Below are 26,071 nucleotides of genomic sequence, written 5' to 3'. Positions count from 1 at the left end.
CTGTTGCACTGTTGGATTTACTCATTTGCACCATCACCATGACACTCACTCTCACAGAGCACATTACCTTACTATGCACAGAGAATCACAGGCTCAGTCCCTGCCTCAGTCATTGCAAGCGCCTCATGCTTAATCACCCCTAATGTGAATACTGTTTTAGACTTGATTGATATTTAGTGTTATTTTGTATTTTAGTATATTCTTTATCTTCTATTGTCCTTATTGCTTAGCTGTGTTTTTTTTTATATTATATACTTTTATTACTTTTTCTGCTGTTAGTGCATGTTGTGTGTGATGTCTGTATGCTACTGAGACCTTGAATTTCCCCTTGGGGATCAATTAAGTATCTATCTATCTATCCAGGAAAATATCTCAAAATATACAAATCTATTTTCCAGAATCAGTCCCTCAATGTTTGTCAAGTTATAAGAACTGATAAAAAAAAGATTAGATAATGATGGCGTAGGCTTAGGCCTATGCGAAACTTAAATGTAATTGGGCATTTTAGAAAATTATTTGATCATAGAAAAGGTAGTCTGAAATGCCCATATCAAAATAGGATATTTACTGATGGATTTTGGTGTGGATGCATCAGTTGGAAACAATGTTTAGTCAATTAATAGCCTAATAGACCTCTGATATTCGCCTACAAAAAAGCTGCCATCTTTGAAATCCGGTATCTTGCCATTTTCCCTATGGGAAAATAAAATAGGGACTTTGAATTATTGCAGCTAACTCTCACAGGGACACAGAAGTCTGAAATGCAGACGTTTTGCTCAACACACTTTTGTCCTCTGTCTTTGAGTGGGCATTATGGTCTTCGGTAGGTTAAGACGGTAAACTTTTTTATTTTTATTTTTGCTACCCTAGAACTAACTTGCAACTTGCCATATGTAGTTAGCATCAATACACCTGGATCTCCTATGGGCAAAGATGGCAGATTTGGTTCCTTTTTGTAGGCAAACTTCAGAAGTCTATACAGAGGGTTTCACATCTAGTGAAACTGCTTATAGCACAACAATCTGAGAGTTGTGTCATAGTTGAAATAGGCCTATACTTTCAAGTTGTTGACTGAAGGATTGAAGGCCTTTTCAACCCAAAGCTTAGCAGCTCCCTACACACCCCAGGGGGTTAACTTACAATAGGTTGCACATAGGCTACCAAAAGGTGCATCCTAATCAAATTTTCCATGAGCAAATCCACTGAGCTTGCTCAGCCCCCAAACATGAAGTTTAATCTCCAAAAGGGGTGCTACCTACTGTGAGCCATCTGTCTCGTTGAGCGTGTGCCAAGTCCCATCTTAATTCACTGCACTGCTCATCCCAACTACAGTGTACAATAAACCACATTCGTATGTTTTAAGGACCAACAGCGAAAGGTTGTAAACATGCACAATGTTGTATCTGAATGGCAAAGTAAACCTAAGTCAAGTGCAGGCAGACCACCGACAGAGGGCTGTCTAATTTCATTCGACAACGGATGGAGATGAACAGGATTTTATTGTCACACATTGAGTACCCTGTGTGTACATCAGTGAGTAAAAATACAAAAAGAAAGAACTTGAAAACATATTGTACCTTATGAACAATTTCACAATTTCATGTTTGGGACCATTGCTCAAGACAGCACCTGGACAGAAAATTACAAATGATAAAACTTTTCAGTTTTGTGACACAGTTTTCTGATACAATGTTTCTCATGCTCAGAATTTCATATTACAAATATTTACTTATAAAACTGTAAAAGCATCTCAATACACACAAAATTGAAACACCAAGAGGTCAAGATTCTGAAAAGGTCAAGATTACAAGGGCTTCATATGCCCAGCTGTTACTGTCCAAAACGTCTCTTGTAAATGGTAATCATATTCTTGTTTAACTTACTTTGACAAATAATTATCATTTGTAAAAATAAATAAAATAAATATAAAATATAAAAGTTTTAAATATACAAGTAAAAATGAAACCGTATACTTACACTCAATAATATTTGTGTCTTATACATACAAACGTGCCACTCTCAGGCTTATGATCTGAAGATCTCAATATCAATGTCTGATCTCAACCAAGTTAAATAAACATTAAATAAATACATTTACCAGCAATTGTATTGCACATCTTTGGAAAATGTCTTGTTCGGATTGCATGAAATAGCTTTTATATCCTTTTTTAAGTAAATCAGCCTGGGTGACCATTTCCACTGTCTGTGGCTAAGTTAGGTTTACTGCCCTCCAATACTTGTCAATAGAAGAAACCTCTCTCTATTGATAATTATGGTATCCTGTTTAATCTCTACACAAATAAGATGTTTAGACAGTGCACTGTAGAATTTGTGCCAATACTGCACACATCATAGAATTAAAATAAATAACCATGTTGGCTCACAAAGTGTTAAAGCAAAACACACATATTTAGAGTGTTGTTAGCCATGTGAAGTCACTTCAGGTCCACCACATTAATATAAATAGAATGAAATAAAATGTAACATTAAACAAAATAACAAAGAACCTGTCCTGCAGACTTCCAACAGGAATCTAAACATCCCATTATCATTAACATTTAAACATGATTGACTGATGGTATTTAAACATGATGGACACCACTAAAGTATAATATTATGCACTTGTGATGCCCTGTCATGAGCTGTTTTTGTAGAGATCCCAAATTCATTACTGCATTTGGAAAGTAGCTTAACACACGCATGCTGTAGTCTATGGTGTCATTTCAGCATAGTGGAACACAAAAGAAATGCAATGATTTAGAAAAATAAAGCCACTGTCTTACAGGTTTGCATTAGTCCTCACATCATAAGATTACACATCACAACAGTTGCTCAAACTCATACGGATCATGTATCGTATCATAACAGAAAACCCCTAGTTCACACCCCCAACTTCCAAACGGAGGACATCCAATAACTTTTCTTTAAATTGGTCATTATAGAGCATACTTGACCATGCAGTGTTAACCTATGTTACTATTTCACATCATAGAAAAAAGCAAACAACATTTTTTTTTAGGAATTGTCTTGCACAGTGGCAGTAAAAATGGCTTTGTCTTAATCCTGTATAGTATACATCCTCACGTCCATTCAACATCCTCGACCTTAGAAGGTGTTAGTATGGGCTTCACATTTTTTTATTAACACCCAGATATATGGTCTTGGAGAGTACTAGGTAAATCAGAATGCATTGATTGATTGCCCAAGTTGGTGTCCGGCGTTTATGGTGCAAAAGCAAAGTTGGTTCCGTTTCTGAAACCTTAAAGGTACAGTCCATGATTCTGGTGAACGCATGTCGAGCTGAAAAGTCAAAGACATAACTACCCACTCTGGTTTGGTCCTGAGCTTGTTTGAGTGCGCATGCAGACCAGACATCTAGAGGACCATGAGGACGTGACTGACAAAAAAAAAAAAAAAAAAAAAAAAAAAACATTTCGCTTTAGAATCATGAACTGCACCTTTAAAACTCCTGCAGCTTAGACGGAGGACGTTTGCACGTTCTCCCCGGGAGCTTTGCCTTGGAGGCTGCCGGCGAACGTGTCCGAGTCGAGAAGCTCCACAATGCTGTAGGGCGAACAGTCCTCCAGGCCCATCTTCCCACAGACCCAGCCGCAGAAGCCCTTCTCCAGGTCCCGCACGGCCTGCCACCACTCGCCGAACGCCCAGGACACCTGCACCACGGCCGAGTAGACGGCCAGCGACACCGCCACGGCCATGATGAGCATGGGGTAGAAGATGATGAGGAAGGGGCAGACGGTGATCTTGTGCCAGAACGTCCTCTCCTCGTTGTACACCAGGAACACGTTGTACCAGGTGAGCGTGCCGTAGTAGAAGGAGGTGATGAAGGAGAGGAGGAAGACCACGGGCGCACACGACAGGCTCCACAGGACCACGTGCGGGCCCTGGCACACGCCCAGGCTGCAGGAGCGGCGCGAGCGCCCGTCCCGCTCGCACTCGGCGTCCAGGCGCTCCTTGGACTTGGCGAGGTCGCGGAGCTTCTTCTCCGACAGCGTCACGTGGATGTCCACCATCTGGCCTTTCTTCTTGCCGCGGGTGATGGTGCCCGTCAGGGTCACGTAGCGACTGTCCGGGGGCAGGCTCCACTCTGCAGACCACACGGGAAAACGAGTTAGTACTTACACACACACACACACACACACACACACACACACACTCACACCTGTCAGGGTCACGTATAGTGGCTGTCTAAGTCAGGCTCCATTCTGCAGACAACAAAGGAATATGAGTTAGTACACACATACATACACACACACCTGTCAGGGTCACGTACTGTACAGTGGCTGTCTGAGTCAGGCTCCATTCTGCAGACCACACGGGAATATGAGCTAGTGGTTACATCATTTTTTAAGTATATTTTTGGGCTTTTTGCATTATGATAGGACAGTGAAGAGATGACAGGAAGTGAGTGGGAGAGAGAGATGGGGTAGGTTTGGGAAATGACCTAGGTTGGACTCGTGGGCACTTGGACCTGAATGTGGTACAGGCGCTGTAACCAGTTGCACCACAGCCACCCACCCAAAGGTAAGAAGGTAGCACACACACAGACACATTGCACTGAAGAAGGCCATCAGGGTGAAACATTATTACCATATCTGTTTGGCATGGCAGAAATAAAACGGCGAAATAGTGATTACTCAGCATTGGCCTGAAGACCTGTGTGTGTGTGTGTGTGCTACCTTCTTACCTTTGGGTATTGAATGTGGGAAAATTAGCTACTAATTTATTCATGCTGTTGATGCTTTCAACTGAGAAGGGGTCAATTACATAGAGAACAATAGGAGGACATGGAGAGTGTGTAACTCTTCATGAAACACTTGGAGATGTCGCCTCTGCAATAGTTTGACAGTACATTTAGACTGTGCATTTATGGTTGCAGTGATATAGCAGTGAAATAGGCTGTCTCAACTCAACTGGACTGTATTCAATTCAGTTTTCCAACCCAACTGAACATCAGTCACTCATCTTTATGTTTGCGGCGGCGGCGGGGGGCAAGCCTGGGAATGTTCAGTCATTCTGTTATGTGAAAGGAGGACAGCAAAGACGGCCTCACCTTCACCTGTGGGCGTTGTCAGAAACTTGGCCCCTTCCTCTGAGGCCCTGTCCCTCTCCTCCTCTCCACCCTGCTCCTCGTCCGGCTCCGGCACTCTCTCCGCGTCCGAGCGGTACACGATGATGGACTCGGGACGCGGCTCTTTCCTCCTCTTCTTCCTCCTCTTGTTGACGGAGGAGCTGATGGAGCTGGGCTCCACGTCCTCCACCTGGCTCACTGATGCCTCCGACCGGAGGGAGGCCAGGTTGGGGCTCTCCGACCCCGGCTGACCATCCTGCTCCATCCTGCCTCTGGAAGGGTGTGTGTGTGGGTCTAGTAGTGTTGGGGGTCTGTTGTCACTCTGCTGTCTCAATCTGCTTGGGAGAATGGTCTCTTCAGGCTACAGTGGAGTTTTGGTTTCACGCATGGCAAACTTGTTCACAAACCTGGAAGAGAGTAAATGAGTGTAAACAACCACTATGGATTTTCCTTATGAATTGATTAAATCCTAATGCAAGACTCGCTATTATGTATTTATTACATCTGTTTGAAAACACTTGAATTGGCACTTTCCTCCATAAAATGTATTTATTAATGGGTCATTTTCGCATTTAGTAAATGTTGTAAATATCTTCACTTTATACATAGAACTATATTAATTATGTCATTGTTTATTATGTCCATATTACAAATGAACGCATTACTAATTTAATTTAAGCCTATATGGACAACTAGTCGCCACTTACTGTGGGAACCCCCACATTGTGACAATGACTGAACAAGGCAATAGGCTATCATGTATTGTTATTTGCCGACACCCTTTTCCGTCTTCATCTAGCGAACAAAAAGCCAGCCTTTTGTTCGTTGCAGTAAGTGAATGAAACGAGGAAAAAACAATTAAACAATAAACGGTATCAAGAGCGTGATATAAATTCAGTTCATGCGAATGCAACCATGTATTGTTTGCCGAGTTCGCTACCCGAAGCGGAGAGATTAACGGTGGTGGGACTGTTTTCCTTTCCCAGCTGATTCTTTAAATCACACCCATCCACCCATCGCTCTTTGCCGGCTGTATCTGCACTGAAACGTTACACCAAACATATCGGATGCTTACCTTATTTTCAATCCGTGCAAAAAACGGTTTGTTGATTATTCTAGCATAGCAATTGCGAGCCTGATTGTTTTATTCCAAAATGTAGCCTGCTCTGACGCGTGTCCCACAAACAGCCGCCATACAGATGCGCTCATTCACTGCCCATTGCCCAGAATGTCGTTTACCCCGCCCATTAATTCCCCAACCTCTCTCCTACCCAATCAGACAAGGATATGGACCGGCCATTTAAATTCGGTGTAATCCAAAACGAGGTTAGAAGCCCCCTCTCTCGAGCCCAGTGGAAGCGCACAATGAAGGCCTATAGCAAGCTGTCAGTTGCATATTTTATGTCTCGGAGGTTTTAAGCGGGCCCTCCAGATGAATAAGGCCTATTTATAGACCTCATCATATAAAACGTATTTTAATTTTATGTCGGTGAAAATTCTGGCTCAGTTCTGGCTCATAATTTTTAAAAAGCCATCCCTGGACTAAGGAAATTATGCATTCTCAAATGCATAGCCTATACAGCCTAGAAGATCTGAATAAGGATGTTAGTGAAGTTAATTGAAATGTTAATGTAATATACATAAGGAGGATATCATAAAGGTTATCTGGAAACATGCACTGCATCCATAATACCACTAGGGATCGCCCCCTTCTACATGATTGAACAGGGAGTCCTACAAACAGTCACACATGCAGATGAAATCTGTCAACCTTCACATTGTGCAGTAGTGATTGTCTCTTAGTGATAATCTTGTCTGCCAGTGCTGCCCCAACATTGGTTATCTTCACAACAAAACCACTTGATTCTCCAGATACTTTCCATTATCAGATGGCATGAAAAATACTTTTTCAAGAACCCTTCGAGCAGAGGTTCATTTTTGGGGCTAAGGCACACCAAAGGTCAAACCAAAATGCCAAGGCTCACCAACTTATGGTTACTGATTATGAAGCATCACACACATTATTTTAGACTATTGAGGGCATTCATTTTTATTTATTTAATTATTTACTTTTTTTTATACAAAGTGTTCATGAACTGACCACAGTGTGATAGATTAGAGATTAGATTAGATTAACTTTATTGTCATTGTGCAGAGTACAAGTGCAGAGACAATGAAATGCAGTAAGCGTCTAACCAGAAGTGCAAAAAAGAAGAGTGCAATGTGAACAGTAGGCTATAGACAACAGGAAAGAGATGTATTTTAAGCAGTGTTGGGCAAGTTACTTTTTAAAAGTAATTAGTTACAGTTACTAGTTACTTCTTCTAAAAAGTAACTAAATTAATTACTCAGTTACAAATTAAAAAAGTAACTTAATTCAGAAAGTAACTATTGCGTTACTTTCAAGTACATTTTTAAATGCTCAAATGTGACCCCACCTCCACCCCTCTTTAATGGAATTTAACATACATGTGCATGTTCAATTATTTATGATAAATCTGATTATAATGAAATGGACACTTAATTTAATACATTATAAACAATGTACACAAATCTAAACTATTTTAATGTTGCTGTGGGATACATAGCCTCCAAATGCCATGTATGTGGATATTATGTTTATAGTGGATCGATACAAATAACACAATATATGTTTTGGAACTTTTGATATTTATTGCCCCTCAAGTAGGCCTCTATTGGGCATCTATATACTGTAGTTTCTCTCTGTAATTCTCCTCCATCTCTCTGTTCTTCTCCATGTCTCTGGATCCGCATTCAGTTCATTAAGGGCCTTTCTTTCTGATAGACTTATGTTGTGTTTTGTGGCCTTATTTGATTTAGCAACAGCGTCAATATCTCTCTCCACTAATTTACTGAATGTGGCCAGGGTAGGGTTAGGGGTGCCAGGTGGCATGAAAGTGGATTTTTTTCTTTAATTTACTGAGAGGGTCATACGTTGTGTCTGCCTGGCTAACTTTATTACTGAAAAAATGCTTCAAATGTAGTTGTCTGAAGAATTTGTAAGAGTCAACTTTATATTGAAAGCATTAACTCTAGTCGGGACAAATGACAATCCACTGCTTAAAGCATCAAGCTGCGGAGAAGAGAGGGAATAATCAGAGGGAATAATCACAGATGTGGTCACATCTGCCTGGGTGGGCGACGTGCGCTTCTTCCTCTGCCCCCTCCTGTTTTTTTTCGGCCTGCCCGATCCTCGGCTAAAAAAGCCTCATCAGCCGAGGATGTACCTGCGCCGCTCTGGTCACTTGTTGTGCCCTCCTTGCTGGTGAGGAGAAGGTCAAGAAAATAGAACTGTTTTTGTGTCAGAACATTCTACTGCTTCGAGACAAGTCAAAAATATCATAAACAAACACTGGAAAGTCCTAGAATATGACCCAAATCTTAATAATTTGTCTTCTTCCAAACCTCATTTCTGTTTCAAAAGAGGCAGGAATGTTAGAGACATGGTGGTTAGTTTTGTGTACCATGAACCTATGCAAGTCTATGGCAAATATAGACGCGGTATGTGCCCAATGCGCCAACACTTTTGACACTAAAACATTCAGCCACCCACATTCCGGACGAAAATATAATATCAAAGAATTTATAAATTGTCTATCGACCCATGTCATTTATGCGCTGATATGCCCTTGTGGCCTTATGTATGTTGGACAGACCAAACGCAACCTCAAGCTGAGAATAGCAGAACATAAGGCAGCCATTAGAAACAATAATCTTGACTATGCCATTGCTAGACATTACACAGAAAAAAATCATGGTGCTGTTGCCTCCCTCAGGTTTATTGGCATTGAGAGGGTATTGCCAAACCCTAGAGGTGGTAACATAGTCAAACAGCTCTTGAGAAGAGAAGCCTTTTGGATAAATGAACTGTCTACTCTTGAACCCCCCGGTATGAATGAATCACAGGACTTAAGCTGTTTTCTGTAAATGTGAGTGTTATAGACAATAGGGTATTGTCCATTGGTTTAGCTGTATTTGTGGCAATGGGGATACATTGATGATACCTGTGACACATATATTTTTCTACAAAACTCTTTGCTCATGTTAGATTTTTGATGATGCTAATTATGTATATATTTGATAATAATTGTGTATATATTGTGTAGATATCTTTGAGGATGTGGTCTATTTAATTGTCTGTTAATTATATTTAACTGTTTATGGGAATATTGGATATTGGCCTTTAAAAATTGACTTTAAGAACAACTGGTCATGTGACTAGAAGGTAATTAAGACACACCTGAGAGCTCTGAGCGAACCTGAGGACGCTGTATGCGAAACGCGTTGTTCGCTCTGAATAAAACCGAGTAAAAAGTCAACAGTGTGCGGTAGAGCAATGTTATTTTTGTTATTCAAGTAATCAGCTGTTTCATATCTGATAATAATCTATGCTCATGTTGTTTTCTCGTCCAGGGAGATGTGGTGAACCAAGGATCAAAGGTGGAGCATATTCTATAACTACTGTGAACATGTTTAGATATAGGCATGGCGGACTGGCCATCTGGCATTTTCCCGGTGGGCCGACGCACCTTTTGGGCCGATAGAAAAGGCTATAATTTAATAATTTTGGCCAATGATCGGCCCAAAGGAAGGACAACCAGCGGCCCATTGGTTACATTTCCATATTGACACTGGACTGATCCAATAACAGCTCACGTCAGGCCCCACCCCTCCCATTTTGGCTCAGAGCCAGGATTCTGTGAGCGCATCAAAGGTTAATCGAAGTTGCCTATACACGAAATTGCGGCGGGTGCCGGTAGTGACAATTGTGCAAAATTAACACCAATGTAGAAGCTTCAGAAACATGTTGAAGTTCGTTGAGTTTGAATGAAGATGTAAGCAAGCATACAGAGCAAGGGACAGTGAGCAGGTGGAGAGTGCGAGCCTAGTTAAGGCTACATGATAAGAACTCAGTGGTGGAACAGGTAGGCTGTGACATGCATGCCATGCTGACTGATGATTATGATGACTTATTACATTTTCTTAAATTTAATAAGTCAACTTAAATTTTCTAAATGAATGATTTGCAAACCCGAACAGCAAAATAGTGTCAAATCGACGTTTGTTGGTCAGATTGATCAGTTTCCGTCAGACGCCCAAAATTCAACATCGATGGCGTGAGTGGTGGTTGGTCTCTCAAAGTAGAGAAGAGTTCTATCTTGGAAGGGTTATCATGGTAAAGAAGGGCTAAAAGACTGTAGACTGACGGAAATGTAGGTTACAAAACGTCACGTCATGCACACAGAGCCGGACAGTAAAGGAGTACATTTACTTGAGTACAGTACTTGAGTACAATTTTGAGGGATCTGTACTTTACTCGAGTATCATTTTTGGGGAGTACTCATGACTTTACTCAAGTACATTTGAGAGGCAAATATTGTACTCTTTACTCCACTACATTTCTATCCATAACTGTGAGTACCCGTTACTACTTCTAAAAAAAAAGGAAAATAGAAAAATTTCAGAAACCCTCAATTTGTTGTTTCCCTCTCAAACGTGATTGGATTGTGCAGGCGCCACTGATTGGGACAGCCTATCAGCAATCACCTTCAGCTTTCCGCCAAAGTCAACTCCATGGTCAGATTTAGATAAGAGACGAAACCATGGACAAAACAATGGATGAAGACGCAGCAGGTCCATCCCGGGAATGTGCCAACCTGTGGCCCCACCTCGCCAGACTATTTAAATTTTCTGAATAATGATAGTTTTCGCTTCAAATAGTATTTTGTATTTGAAATACGTATTTTAAATACATGTATTAGAAATACTACCCATCCCTGGCAACATGGTAAAAAGATGAAAATGACTTGATTTTACTTCCAATTCCTTTTACATTCTCCAAGGTATTAACATGAACATTTTTCATAACTCCATGTAGGACGTTTCTGTACATAAATGGAAGCACTGTGGCAGTAGTAATGCAATATTTAGAACATACTCTTGATACTCCAGTATTTTTAAAAACAAGTACTTCAGTACTTTTACTTAAAGCGATGGTTTGGAGTAATTTCACCCTAGGGTCTTTTGCACCATGACCCCGAGCCAAACACCCTCCCAGAACCTTTTTTCCCTTGGTCGAACCCTGGTCGAGTAGCGCTGTCAGAAACTAATGACGTTCTGCAGTCGAAATGGAACCAACTTTTATCTCGTAAATTACCCCACTAATAATGCCCTGAATGGTACGAAACTTCTACAGTAGGACAACTATGACCTTTAGTCCAATAACGAGGCATTAGAAAGTTTGTAAGTGCACCGAGAGTTTTAAGGAGTTTATTTAAATAACACTTGCCTCTGCATCTGCTACTATACCGCTGCGTCGACGTTTCTTCCGTGATTTGGGAAAAGCCCGTAAAAGTCCTGGCAGGAAGCGATTACATCAACGTTTTTTGGTATATCCAGTTTTTAATATTTTTTTCCGAAGTGTTTACAACTTAGTTTAACTAATAATTGTTGCAAACTGGACTACGAACAAAATATTAGTGCATTCCTGGATCTACATCCTTATGCATGCTTCCTGCCAGGACTTTTACGGGTATAATTTCAAATAATGAAACATATCCCAAGTTTGTGAACAGTTTGTGAAGACTTACATGCATTTATCTCCAGCTGGGGTGATTTCTGCAATGGACTTTTCACAGGCCTTCCTAAAAAGACTATCAAACAGCTTCAGGTGATAAAAAATGCAGCAGCTAGGGGTTCTCACAAAAACTAAAAGAACAGACCACATTACTCCAATTCTTAAGTCCCTGCACTGGCTTTGAGTAAGTCACAGAATTGATTTTAAAGCACTACTGCTTGTTTATAAATCACTTAATGGAGCAGGACCTAAATACCTCTCAGACATGCTTCAGCAGTACACACCCTCCAGACCTCTCAGGTCTCAGGAGAAAAACCTGTTAATGTTAGAACTAAACATGGTGAAGCAGCTTTTAGCTGCTATGCGGCTCAGCTCTGGAACCAACTTTCGTATGACATTAAAGGAATTATCCGGAGTAGAATGCACTTTAGATCAATTTACGGATGATTGGGAGTACATACGTTGAGTTGACATCAAAATCATGTCATTCGGATGTGTTTTGAGAAATGTTACCGTTTTTAGTCAAAACTCTTTAGCGTGGAAGTGAGAAGGGCATATTATTTCGCCGCTACAAAACGCTATTTTTATACCTCTTCTACAGTTCCAAACAACATTACACTTACGTGGTAGTGAGTAGAGGGTCCCTAAAGCCAAACCGAAGTATCCCGAGGTCTTTATGTGGTCGGATAGAGAGTCCAGAATGAATTTCATCAAGCCAGTACCAGGGCTCTCAAGTGTCACGCATTGAGCGTGACAGTCACTCATTTCAGTCTTTTGTCACGCTCTCCCGCCACACATTGTATTTCTCACGCAGAAAAACTATTTATATATTTAATATGCTGCGGCAGTGCCCAAAATGTCTCTGGCCACGCCGCTTTCACTATGGAACCGGTGTTACATGGCAACTGGCTCCCGTGTTAACTGGCTGCGTTGATGACGTTTGATGATTGATGACGAGTCTTTGACAGATGTGGCCGCTTGCAGATTTGTCACTTTCTGATATACTAGAGACGCACACAAATATGCATGACATGTTTAAAAGTCAAAATTGTATGTAGTACTACATACACTGGACCATTAATATGCCACCTAAAAAACAAACACCTAAATTAACTTCACGTGGGTATCGAACCACAAATAAATTGACCTGTTTGCTTGGTAATCAGACGTCTATCAACTTGCGCCACGAGCCAGCTGACGGCACTCACAGAAATTGACTTCAGTTGTATGATTAAAAGAAGTCAGCTAACATTATGATAATTGTAACAAGTTAACATAGCTGTTCATGTTATCTGGCTACCATGTTATCATGCTACCGTTGCCCAAGCCATTTAGTAGGCCTTCAAAGTATCATGGTTAAGTTTTACAAACATTTCACTGAGGTTAGGCTGTGGCCGCCCCTACCTGAAGTGTCTGTAGAGCAAATAAATCAGCAAATAAATCAAATAAAAATGTGTATCCTTGTGTTGTGTAGCCTATCCTTTTGTCCAGCCTATTATTTTAAGAATTCAGTTCATGAAACACAGGCATTGAAACCCACACTGCAATGGGCAGGAGAAGTCTATAACGTGTCCATATTTTACACAAAATTTGCGACAGGAGAGTCAAAACTCTAAGGGTTATAGGCTATTAACGTTAATGTTGCTGACATGTAAACATGGGTTTGATATTTTATTGATATTTTATTTCCCAATTCACACGTTCATGCTTCTCCTGTGGCACAACAGGTTAATGCTTATATAGCCTATTGATTTTTTACGCAGTCGACATGGGTTCAATCCTCCCCATTACACATTTTTTTTTTATTATTATTTATTTATTTTTAGACCAGCAACGCTTCCTCAATTTATGCTACAGATACTAGGTGGCCACAGAGAGCCTGACCAGCTGTCAGTGAAATGTTTGAAAACTTAACCATGATACTTTGAAAACCTATTGGCTTGGGCAACTGCTGTAGCAAGACAACACCATCAGCCATGCATGTTAACTTGCTACAATCATCAGCTGACTTCTTCAAATGTAAGTCAAATAAATTTCACTATGACTTATCAGCTGGTTTGTGGCGCAAGTACGTAGATGAATGGTTATCATGTAGCTTAAGTGGTTTCATTTAGGAAGCAGGTTCGATACCCACGAGTTATTATTAGGCTATTTGTATTTATGTTTTTGGTGGCATATTCATGGTCCAGTGCATGTAGCGTACTACAGACAATTTTGACATTTAAATATGTCATGCATATTTGTATTTGTTCGTCTCCAGTGTCCATCAGAAAGTGACAAATCTGCAAGTGGCCACATCTGTCAAAGAAACGTCATCACTCGTGAAACGTCACCAACGCAGCCAGTTAACATGGGTTAAGTTGAGCCTGCCACTTAGCCTATCAGCCAATCAAAAATAACGAGAGGGGCTACACAATAGCCAATCAGAAAATAACTGTATTGTATCTGGGTAAGATTTAACGCAACAACCAATGAAAAACGTGTATCCTGGAATTGTTGAACGGGAATTATTACAGTGCATGAAAATGCACTGTACTGTTCTTCCTAGGCAACTTCAACAACTTCTTCTTCCGCTTACCACTTTTTCCGTACGCAATTTCTCTAGAACAGTTTAACTTAGAAACTTCGTTCAAACTTTGTAACGTAGGTCTTCAAACGGACCAAGCTGCTATGTCTTTTCAACTTTTCAACTTTTATACTTTTTAAACTATTAAAGAAAAACGTTTTAAAAATCCCCATAGACTTAACATTGCCGATTGTGACATCATAATACGGCCGTTAAGCAATTAGAATCCTATGGCAGGTGTTCAGGCCACCTGCAGCCTCAGGCTTTAAGCATACAATCTGGGTCAATTAAGACTACACATCCTATTCAACTGTTTCCTCTGCCCAAAACTGTTTCAAAATAAAAGTCCTCACTACAATAATCCACTGTTAAACAATGTAACCCATTAAACTACTGAACTTTTTACACTTTTTAAAAATGATAAGCTTGGTTAACTAAGTCACATGGTTAACATAGTTAGCATGTTAGCATTGCTAGCATAGTTAGCATGTTTAGCAAAACTGCTAGAAAATGTTAGTTAAGTTAGCTAAGTAGTATGGTTAGCATGTTAGCATTGCTAGCACTACTATAAAACATTAGCTAAGTAAAGATGGTTAGCAGAATTACAAATCTTAGCATAACTGCTAGCAAACATTAGAGCCATTCCAACTTTCAGTTATCGTCAAATATCTACCTATACACAGCCATTAAACTATTTGAATATCAACATTCATTAAACTGCTAGAAAACGTTAGCTAAGTAGCATGGTTAGCAGGTTAGCATTGCTAGCACTGCTATAAAACATTAGCTAAGTAGCATGGTTAGCATAGTTAAAAATCTTAGCATAACTACTAGCAAACATTAGAGCCATTCCAACTTTCAGTTATCGTCAAATATCTACCTATACACAGCCATTAAACTATTTGAATATCAACATTCATTCAACTTCCAGTCTGTCAACAACTTTTAAACTATTTACCTTCAACTTTTAAACGGTCTACTTTTAAACTATCATTAAACTATCTATTAAACTAGCTGTCTATCAACAACTTTTAAACTATCTACATTCAGCTTTTAAACAGTCTACTTTTAAACTATCAACTTTTATTAAGCTATGCAACCACCATGTCTATCCTAGCATCACCGTAGTAACCATCTCTGTATTATCTGTTTTAACTATACATGATATTTTACATCACAACTTTAGCATTTTCATGCACTGGTAATTCCTTGGAATTGCATTTCTAGTTGAACGTGAACCTGTTACCTACTTCTTCCAAGTTTCGTTCACCTTGGAGCTTCGAGCATCAGTTCATGGTTTCAGCACAGAGTAAGTCATCTTTTAATGTTACAACAAATCCACAACTTGTTTGACACAAACAATGACAACGTGACTGCTGCTATAGAGAATGTTTCCCAGATAATTAGCATCAGTTGTTCATGACTGTCTGTAACTTAGCCAACAGTTTCACAGCCTGTTCATTGACAACACTTGCTCAGGACAAGTAGCCTATGCCTAGTCATACTTTCGTTCACACATTCTAAACATCTCTCTCTCCAAATAGGCTTAATCATTTTATTAGCACTATGTATTGCATAGCCTACTGTTATAAGTCACTTTTAAAATCACGTCATTTTATATAATTATATCCTGCCCATGGATGCATTAATCATTGCATCTGTATTCAAAAATGTCGGGTAAAAAGCAATTAAGCATCCTCTCATTCACCCTGAGAGGAAAGCCCCCTAAAAGGTCCAGGTTGGATGCAGGAGGTGGTGAAAAGGCTCATTATTGAATTGTCAGTGCCATGTGTCAAATCGTTTCTTTTGCAAATCTGAGCAATTATAAATTATACTTTTGCCCCATTTTGACTTAGGAGGGCATTGCTCCTACATAGCCTACTTTAGCCAATAATCAAACGTCTGCTCTCTTTTGGAAAGCTGAGACACTGTTGGAAAACAATTAGAATAACTGTGTGATGTACTGTCACAAAGTTACAAAGGCTAGATTATTCTTTTATTTTTCTACAAGCATCAAGCATCTTTGAACTGACCACATTTCAGCCCTCTAGGTCTTGACTTGATATGACTTGAGTCCTAGCATTAGGTCTTGTCATGCTGTGTGCAAAAGTAGATCAATATAGAATGACAACATGAGTACTTTAGACCATTATTTGCCAAGGTATGCTCATGCATTTGGTAAAATGCCCTATGAAAACTCCCCATACTGGCAATCAAATGCTTACTGCATATGAACCCCACATAAGCATAATATTGGCCTCAAATGAAAGATACTCTGAAGTTTCATGCTTGCATTTGGATTGTAGGCTACTTCAGGTTCTGATATGACTACACTAAATATGGAATAATTACAAAAAATACAAACTTTACAATTTCTATTTCAATTCAATTGGTGTGTATAAGACGGGCTATATTTCTGCACAACTAATATTGGATCAACTGGTAACTGACCTGGGGCTGGTGTATGCTAGCTGGTGATGCTAGCTAGTTGGCGCTGTAAATCCCTCACACCCCTAACCTTAAGAACGCTTCTAGCCGCTGAGTTGGAAGCCTGGGGGGGGGTGATTGTCGACGGGGAATGTCACTCTTGCCTGTCCTCAAAACTTGAGAGCCCTGCAGTACCTTTCTGGAAATGTTGCCATCTTTGTTGCCATCTTTGCTGCCATCTTCAGGGGAAAGTCCGTAGGAGTCGATTGCTGAGTGTGTTGTAAAACGCTCTGGAAATTCACAATTTCGTCGCCGTTTAAAAAAAAAAAAACACACACAGTGGATTCTTCTGTTTTCAACAGATCAGACGATGCTCGTGTTTGACTCACTTCTAGTGTCCACGGTGTCATTCACTTCTGAAGTTTAAACACCAGCCTCTATAGTTGTGGTGGCTGGCAACCCACCCCATATTTCGTTACATAGATAAAATATAGCGTGATTACTCGCCCATGGCCACTCCGCCGTTGGGTATCCACAGCCTGCCTATACTTGATCCGGATGGCTTTCAGCTTTGATGCTATCTGATTTTTACAGATAGCATCTTTCTGGTGGATATGACATCCCTCCAGGTACAGGATACTGCTGAAGAAATTCGGTCCATATGTCTGTATATTTTGACTGGCAGGACTCCCAGTCTATTAAAGGTGTTTGAGTCGTGACTCACTCGGATCTTTCACTCGTGTCTTTAAATTAACCCATGAGTCGCGAGTCTCTAGTATCATTAACTCGGATCAGTTGAGTCCTACTACAATTCAATCTAAAAGCGATAAACTGCGCCACACACAAACTCTTGCAACATTAGCTAGCCTCTTAGCCCTAGCCATCATAGCTGCCAAAAATGTAACAATTTCGTAGGCAACCACAACTCCACAAATCAACTCAAGCAACTGAGTGAGCAGGCAGTCCGAGATAACTGGTTAACTTCCCGCAGAGCCGGAAACATGGCAGACTCGCAGACCATGGGACTCAGATTGGGCGGCTGAGTAGCAACCGGGTTAGTCGGATCAGCCGGCCCGGTTAGGCTACGTTGAGTACGAAGTCAGTCGAATCAGCCGGCTACGTTGTCATGAGTGGATTCAGAGCCGGTAGGCTAGCTCCTCCTCGAGGTGAAAAGCAATTCCACAACAAACGCCATTCTTTCACTTCTGAAATAACATTCAATGTTCTGCATGTAGCCTAGACATAATTAGATTTGGTGTATAGATGTAGCATATTAAAATGCAATTAGGTCGTGCAGAAAGTCCGAACTGCACGCTCATGGAGCTGCTTGAGTATCTACCCGGGTCAGTTGAATCAGCCGGGCAGGCCGGTTACGTTGTTATGAGTGCGAGTCAGCCGGCTACGTTGTCATGAGTGGATCTTGAGCAGCGAGTAACTCCTCGTCAAGGTGAAAAACAAATCCACAACAAAAGCCATGTTTTCACTTCTGAAATAACATATGTTCTGCACGCATAGCCTACTATAAAATGCAATTAGGTCGCAAAGACAGTCCCAAAACATTGCAAGCTCTGTATGGAGTTGCTTGAGTAGGCTAGCCTACCTAAGTCAGTTGGATCAGCTGGCGGGCGGTTACGCGTTATGTTGTTATGACTGGGCGAGTCAGCCGGCTACGTTGTCATGAGTGGATCTTTAGAGGAGCGAGTAAATCCTCGTCAAGGTGAAAAGCAAATCCACAACAAAAGCCATGCTTTCACTTCTGAAATAACATATGTTCTGCACGCATAGCCTACTTTAAAATGCAATTAGGTCACGAAGACAGTCCGAAACATTACAAGCTCTGTATGGAGAGTAGGCTAGCCTACTGGGTCAGTCGGATCAGCCAGGCGGGCGGTTACGCTTGTTGTTATGAGTGCGAAGTCAGCCTAATCAGCCGGCCACGCTGTCATGAGTGGATCTTTAGAGGAGCGAGCAACTGGCCATGGTTAAAAGAAAATCCACAACAAAGCCATGCTTTCACTTCTGAAATAACATATATTCTGCACGCATAGCCTACTTTAAAATGCAATTAGGTCACTAATTGCTTAGGCTAGGTTAAGACAATAAATAAACAGTCTGGCTCAAACTGCTTTCTTTCCCGTGAGTGGGTGGAGGTTTTGATGCTATTATATTAGGCTATTTTATATTATATTATATTATATTAGGCTACCTAACAGTATAGCTATGATTAATAATAATATTAGTTGCCTAGTATTAGCAGCCTATTAGAATAGATTCCTAGTAGCCTACTATTAGTATGTAGTAGTGGTAATAAACATTGTAGGCAAACTTTTCTAATGTTAACAAAACAACAACAAATAATTAATTATTATAATATAGGCTACCCTCTCTGTCAATAAGATCAAAGTTTCTGAACATGAGCACCAAAAAGATGAACAATGTTTGGATGCACTTTGACCAGGAGAGCAAAACTCTAAAGGCTAAATGCAAGTACTGCAAAAACCTGGTTTCAAATCATGGAGGATCCACATCCAAAATGAGAAGGCACATGACGAAATGAAGCACCCCACTGCACTGCTTGAACGTAGGACTGAATTTCTTTGCGATTTAGCAATACTGACTCAAGTGACTCAAGTGACTCATTCAACCCGGATCAGTTTATTGAGTGACTCAGAATAACCCGGATCCTTAAAAGGAATCGAGTTTGACAGGCCTACTGTGTGGAGCTATAATTGCACTTCATGCTACCAGCCTCCATCATGTAGGCTGCCTGTGGAGCTCAGCTCGTGCCCATTGCGCAAGCATGCAACTGAGAAAGCAGCGTCGCTGTCAAATCTGTCCCTGGGAAAAGTGACGTTGCGCAGATATGAAAAAGGAACTAAGTTACCAAATTTTCAGTAGTAACGCATTACACTGCTTTTTACTCAAAAAAGTAGTTATGTTACTGTAACTCGTTACTTTGTAACTCGTTACACACAACACTGCCCATTGCCCACTTGTTGGGTTTGTTAAGGCCAACAAACGATCGCTAGGCTTTATGTTCAGGGTAGGCTACACATAGTTTATGCTGCATTGAGCGAGTGTAGCTACAGGCCTACCTGTTAATTTATTACAGGCACTGGCTCGTGATCACAGAGGACCGACTGATGGTGACTGCAAGACGGGAGCCTCACCTGGTGTTGGTGACAATGACGGCCAAGGGAGAAGACATCTGCCTTAACGCCCTTGACATGGAGGAGTTAAGGGTTCCTCAGCATCAGCCGAACAATAGCATAGCCTACTGAACTGCAAGTAAGACTGAAGAGACAAAGGTTGATCCATTTCACTTCACAGAGCCTATCCTTTTGTGTACCGTTGTCCGGTAATTAGCCTACCGGACATTGGCCGGAAAAAAAATGAAATGTCCGACAAAATTAAATCTCTCCGGTCAAATTGTCCGATTGAAATTGGCTAATAATCCCGTCCCCCTAACGCAATCTGAATTTGAGACTATAAGCCTTAAAATGTAAGCCTATATTAGGCCTAAAGCAATACGTCCTCTGGCCAGAGGCCAGACGCGATGGATGATGATAAATTGGTAACGTCTGAAGCCTCAGATGTCCGGTCAACTCCACCACCACCAGATAAAAAGCAGAAGTGTCGGGCGTAGCCTATCTGTCGGAATCATGACGTTGGAAGTGGAGTTGCAGGGTTGCGGCCGCTCCAAGACACTGTCATTCTCCGTGTACACTGGACATGCAACTGTGTTGTGTACCCAAAGCATACAGTAGGCCTATGCTTTCTCTGTCTATGATCTGCAGGGTTAGGGCCTCCTCGACGAGGAGATTACTGGTCCGCGGATTATTTCCGGCACAATTTAACGGTATCATTGAACCGCGGACCGAAAGAAAAAGAAACTAAACATTTCCCAGAATAGGAAACATTTCTTAATTTATTGTTATCAAATAAAGAGGCAAAGCCTTAGGGGGTAGTGGTGTGAGCGCTCATTCTTGTGTGTGCGCATCTGTGCAAGTTAAACAGTGGAACCACTGGACTGGAGATAACGTGGGTAGCAGCAACAAACAACGTAGCCTTTTTAAATAGCTCTCAACGCAAATTTCAAGTTTTTGCCTGAAATTGCACTGTGCCTATTGTGCCTATTGGGGCCTACCATCAAATGTTGGACCTCTATAGAAAGCTGAGAACCTCTAGTTTTCGTAGGAAACAGTCAACATAACTGTGTGATGTAGCCTACTCACACAGAGTTACAGAGGCTAGAATATAGTTTTTTCTTTCTGCCGGATCACAAGCATCTCTGAACTGACCACATTTCAGCCCTCTGGGTCACTTGATATCCCTCAGAAACACAACTGAGCCCTAGCACCAGGTCTTGTGAGGCTGTGTGCAAAAGTAGATCAATATAGAATGAAAATATGATATGCTTTAGACCATTATTTGCCAATGTATGCTCATGCGTTTTGTAAAATGCCTATGGAAACTCCCCATAGGACTTTTTGTTATCCAAAATGCATACTGACACTCAAATGCTTACTGCACATGAACCCCTTTGTGTAGAAGCATAATCCTGGTCTCAAATGAAAGGTAACACTGAGGTTTCTTGTGGACTATTTAGATTGTATGTCAGGTGTTCTGATATAGACTGACTACACAAAATATGGAATAATTACAAAAAAGTATCTATTATTGCATTTACTTTGTTGGTTCAATGAGTGTGTATAAGATAAACTATACATCTGTACAACTAATATTGGATAATACAACATGAAGATTCAATTTCTATGGATTCTTGTGAATATTTCAGTACCCAATATGTTGCATCTACTTATGGTGCTGCAGCTACACTGCAGCCAGAAGTCAGGGTAGCACCAAAAGCGGAGGAGGGGGAGGGGGGCATTTTGGATCAAATTTAATTGAGACATAATAAAATGAATCTGAAAATGTAAAGCACTATACAGATTGTACATGAAAAAAGTTGTCATTTTTGGATTCCCAAGAGCCAAAGCTTTGAAATGGTGTATAACATTACTATGCTACATATATGGGGCATACAATTGATTTAGAATGTTGGGGGGAGGTGGAGGAAGGGGGTAACCGTCCCGCCGGCGGGTCGTGAGGGTTAAAGCAACACCAAAGATTTTTTTATACCTTAACCCTTAGAACCCGATTGACTTAAAAGCGTCAAAAACACACCCTTTCTTCTCTGTTAAATTGCTCCGGATCTGTTCATTGCAGCGAGATGAAACCTTTATTGCATGACAGAGCAGAAGTGGGGCTTTCCAAAGAGACTACACACTTGTCTGTACGATCAAGTATAAAATAAAAAAAATCATGAAATTAAATCAAATTGCAACATATTTACAGTTTATACTTCTCTGCGTTCACCTGTGCACCCATTACTCTCGTTTGTATTACTCGCGAACCCGTGATCGCTGGCAAGCATATCAGATGAAAGAGGAGACACAGGGCTATCCATTGGTACCATGTATATAGATCCTTCTGGCTTATGAAAACAGACGAAGTGACTGCAAAATAATAATGCAATAATAACACAAACCAACGCTGCACACCCATTACTCTCGTTTGAATTACTCGCGGACCCGTGATCGGATAGATATGGCACGCATGTCAGATGAAAGAGGAGACTCAGAGCTATCATTTGATACCAAGTACATCCTTCTGGGTTATAAAACAAACGAAGTGACAGCAAAATAATAACTTCATATTGCTGGACTTACCCCACGTTTTTGTCTGTTTTTGTGGCAAAGCATAATCCAACGCTATCTGTGTTTCTCTATAGCAAAGCATGTTCATAATCCGGTTTTGAGATCCTAGCAAATTCCTGCATGGCATCCAATTCAAGGCTCACATTGCATCCCAATTTGTTTAACAAAGAAACAGCTATTTTTGCCTTTACTTTGTTCATGGCAATCCAGTAAAAGGTTGAGAATCATTATGAGTGCATACACCATAGACACGCTGGCTAACACGCAACCTCGGGTCAAATCAGGTCAGATCAGTTTGTGTCACAGATATGGAGCGCAGAAAGGTCATTTAAATCACTAAATAAAAAAATGGCATTTATTTCTGTAAATCACACACCACATATTTCTGTAAATTGCTCAGCCCCAGAGTATCCCTCCAACATGGCAATTATATTGCCCGTTTCAGGACAGTCTGCCCTACACACACATTAAATGCATGTAGAGCTATGAGCTTGCTGTGGTGAGATACATGTCGAAATATAAGAATTTTTATATAATATAATAAAATCAATGCTAGTACTAATACATGAAATGATTAGAGATCTGTATAGCCTAGACTCTGCTGAAAAAAACAATATATAATATGTGTGTGTGGCACTTACAATGACCAGAATAAATCCTTATGAATAAAGGTAGTGAAAATGCCCTAAAAACAGCTTAGGGTTCTAAGGGTTAAAATAATGTTTCCAAAATCGTTTCAGTGGTTCATCAACTCGTAACAGGGTGAACGGCAATTCTGCATTCGCTTCGCGGCCCTCTATTGGCTATAACCGCACTATGTTTGCCAGATCGGGTAGCGGATCTGTAGTTCGATGGAATGAACTACAACAATAAACAATGTTTATTGTCAGTTTGTAAAATGTAGGCGAAGTAACGTTAGAAATCTCAGATCAATGTGATTGGTGATTTCAAAGTTAGTGCCCGTCGCAATGCGAGTGTTGGAAACAAATCCCAATCGTGAGTCACCACACTATTCACGGAATTCTCCCATGTGCGTAAGGGTGCGTAATGTCGGGAAATATGTGCATAATGTCGGGAAATATGGCACCGTATGACACTAACATGAAGCTGTATCAGCATATTAAGCACCAAATTTGATACTGTAATGTTCATTTGTAACGTTCTGTGTAACCTACATGTATTTAGAACTAGGCCCACATCGAGCAGTATTCTGTTTCACCTTGTATGGCGCTCGACCTTAATACAGCCCTCCAGGGCATGTAGCTGGGAAGGTGCTTAAGTCATCGCAGAATGCGCGGAAGAGTCCCTCTATAGCATGTAAATGACAGATTTAAGCGAAGGGGAGAATTCAAGTGAAATGTGTGTACTTACACAATTTTTTTGACTTACGCACCTTTACGCACATGGGAGAATTCCCCCCTTTGTGAACGAGTCTGGATTTCTCCAGGCTCCTCATTTGCACCACATGCATGGCATGTCCATGATTGGTAGATCTTGTCTGTAAGCATGCTCCTGTTGTAGCTAAATTGGGTGTAAGTGTCAAAAGGCATTTCCTTGTCATTGCTATCATCTTGGGATTGTTTGTGTATTGCTCATAGGAAGACTGTTTCTAATTCTGTTTCATGCTATACGTTTTACAGGAAATATACTCCTTTGGTTGTTGTTGTTTGTATTTGCTGTCTACTTAATAGGCAGTATTTATTGTTTACTCTTACTTGTCTCCCATTGCACTGTGGTTTGAATGTTCCTCACTTGAAAGTAGCTTTGAATGAAAACGTCAGCTAAATTAATAAATGTAAATGAATATTAGTGCTTGTTAACTAGTGCTTGAATTAGTGTTAATTAGTGCTTGTTATTAGTGCTTGAATATAAATGTGCTTGTTGTAGGTTGCCTATCCTGATGCAGGGCTAATCATGCTGCTGTCGGAGGCTTCTCTGAGAGACCTGAACTCCAGGCTAGACAAGGATGTTACTGTGGCCCAGTACCGCCCCAGCATCGTAGTGAATGACTGTGAGGCCTGCAGTGAGGTACGCACGCACACACACACACACACATGGACACACACACACACACACACCATAAACATGTCATAAACATTGAAGTTCTCTGGTACTGTGCCTGAATTCTGATATGGCTTTCGTTATATACAGGATAATAGCTTTGAGAATGTGTAATAACTTCCACAGAAACTGTCCTTTGTGCTGTGGTCTATAAGCCTCGGACGTATTACGTGTTTAATGTGTTTACTGTAATTGTTTACTGTTTAACAGCATAAGTCTTACAACAGTTTGTTTTGTTTCTGTTTTGTGAATTGAATTTAAAAAAACATTTTTAAAAACTTTTTACATTTCTGCTTAATTTGCTAGGATTCCTGGAACAATATCCAGATTGGCACCGTAAGGATAAAGCGGGTCATGGCTTGTGGAAGGTAGCTTGAGAATGGCCTCTCCCTCAGCTTTCTTAGCCACACTTTTTAAAGGCAATGTGCTGGACTTTTAGTTAAAACCTAGAAATAGATAGAAAGCAGTATTGCTTATATAGTATACATATCACACTTCACACATAATATCTGTATTTTTCATATTTTAAGTGCAGTTTCTGACCAGAAAAAAAAACATTCAAATGTTTTTCTTCACTTTTGTTTATCTGAAGCTACCGTCTGTGTGATCCATCAGACAAGAAGGTGTACGGAACAGCCCCTCTGTTTGGACAGTACTACATCGTCAAACAGACCGGGACCCTTCACGTTGGCGAGCCTGTCTACAAGATAAGCTACTGAGATACCCGTGAATGTTAGCATCATTAGATTGCTTCTATTTTGAACATGTCAGTGGTATCATTGTACCTTGTGTTTTCACTAATTGCCTAATTACTATATTTTAGTTACAGTATATGATCAAGCCTATTTTATACAGTCTATAGATCCAGTGATGCATAATGAAGGTGATTGTAAGCAAGATAGTTGCTGACTACTGGATTATGATTCCCTTGAGCAGAATGATTAAAAGCTATGTATCACCATTTTGGTTTCTCCTTGGACCTTTTCTCAGTTTTAATCATTTTACTGTAACTCACAACACCCTCACAGGAACTTGGGGTGATGTGCTGAGACTATCCTCTAGGGGGCAGCAGCTGACAGGTTTATAAAGCCGGTTCCTAACCAGAATCAAAGTTAGGATGTCCTGTGTTTATGGTAAATTGTAGTCTATGATTCAGCTAAATCTTTATCTAAGGCAACAGCTGTAGCCACAAAATCACTCATGTTGAACTCGAGGTCAAATATTGACAACACTGGCAATTAAATAGTTAATTATAGAGTTAGATATAGCTTAGTATACATAAATAGTGGCACTCTGTTTCTTCTCTACTTCTACTGTAGTTCCTGTATGTACTGTTAGTATCATGGTGTCAGTTCTAAGAGAAGTCTATTACAAGTCTATTCTGGACATGGCCCAGCTCCCTGGCATGATGGCTGCTGGCAGTAAAAGCCTCAGGCATGAAATATGGGGATGGGGGTTGTTGGTATGTTTTGGTAGGCTATTACACTTTGCTAAGTGATGGTTCAGACGTGGGCTTTACCATGTCTCCTACTTAATATCCGTTTACTCCTGGTTGCAGCTAATAATTTTAAATCCCCCAATTACTACTAGGCTTTATAAACATTTGGGAA

General features: G+C 40.6%; 2 protein-coding genes across 3 annotated transcripts; one reads left to right on the top strand and one right to left on the bottom strand.

The window, feature by feature from the left end:
• Positions 1 to 1,486: 1,486 nt before the first annotated feature.
• On the bottom strand, positions 1,487 to 6,302 carry tmem169b (transmembrane protein 169b). Its single transcript, XM_048238365.1, has 3 exons — positions 6,165 to 6,302; positions 5,072 to 5,496; positions 1,487 to 4,105 (listed from the first exon to the last, which is right to left on the bottom strand). The coding sequence occupies exons 2-3, from the start codon at positions 5,352 to 5,354 to the stop codon at positions 3,477 to 3,479; spliced, it is 912 nt and encodes a 303-aa protein (XP_048094322.1). The 5' UTR covers positions 5,355 to 5,496; positions 6,165 to 6,302; the 3' UTR covers positions 1,487 to 3,476.
• Positions 6,303 to 19,682: 13,380 nt separating this feature from the next.
• On the top strand, positions 19,683 to 25,390 carry LOC125292567 (mitochondrial amidoxime-reducing component 1-like). 2 transcript variants are annotated; one of them, XM_048239943.1, is made up of 4 exons: positions 19,683 to 19,968; positions 24,288 to 24,428; positions 24,768 to 24,829; positions 25,054 to 25,390. In XM_048239943.1, the coding sequence occupies exons 2-4, from the start codon at positions 24,315 to 24,317 to the stop codon at positions 25,178 to 25,180; spliced, it is 303 nt and encodes a 100-aa protein (XP_048095900.1). In that variant the 5' UTR covers positions 19,683 to 19,968; positions 24,288 to 24,314; the 3' UTR covers positions 25,181 to 25,390. The 2 variants fall into 2 exon arrangements, with proteins under 2 accessions (XP_048095900.1, XP_048095901.1); XM_048239944.1 differs by lacking the exon at positions 19,683 to 19,968 and adding an exon at positions 23,720 to 23,759.
• Positions 25,391 to 26,071: the final 681 nt, after the last annotated feature.

The sequence above is a fragment of the Alosa alosa genome, chromosome 3 (assembly GCF_017589495.1).
Source record: "Alosa alosa isolate M-15738 ecotype Scorff River chromosome 3, AALO_Geno_1.1, whole genome shotgun sequence".
Taxonomy (NCBI): domain Eukaryota; kingdom Metazoa; phylum Chordata; class Actinopteri; order Clupeiformes; family Clupeidae; genus Alosa; species Alosa alosa.
The sequence above is the reverse complement of the archived record's forward strand: the minus strand, read 5'-3'. Positions and strand labels throughout refer to the sequence as shown.

What these genes read in the sequence shown, in the direction of transcription:
- tmem169b (XM_048238365.1), bottom strand. Translation starts at nt 5,354, where the DNA reads ATGGAGCAGGATGGTCAGCCGGGGTCGGAGAGCCCCAACCTGGCCTCC. An exon ending in GACAACGCCCACAGGTGAAG is followed by an intron (nt 4,106 to 5,071) that starts GTGAGGCCGTCT and finishes TGTGGTCTGCAG; the next exon opens with AGTGGAGCCTGCCCCCGGAC.
- LOC125292567 (XM_048239943.1), top strand. Translation starts at nt 24,315, where the DNA reads ATGCTGCTGTCGGAGGCTTCTCTGAGAGACCTGAACTCCAGGCTAGAC. An exon ending in ACTGTGAGGCCTGCAGTGAG is followed by an intron (nt 24,429 to 24,767) that starts GTACGCACGCAC and finishes TTAATTTGCTAG; the next exon opens with GATTCCTGGAACAATATCCA. An exon ending in CGGGTCATGGCTTGTGGAAG is followed by an intron (nt 24,830 to 25,053) that starts GTAGCTTGAGAA and finishes GTTTATCTGAAG; the next exon opens with CTACCGTCTGTGTGATCCAT.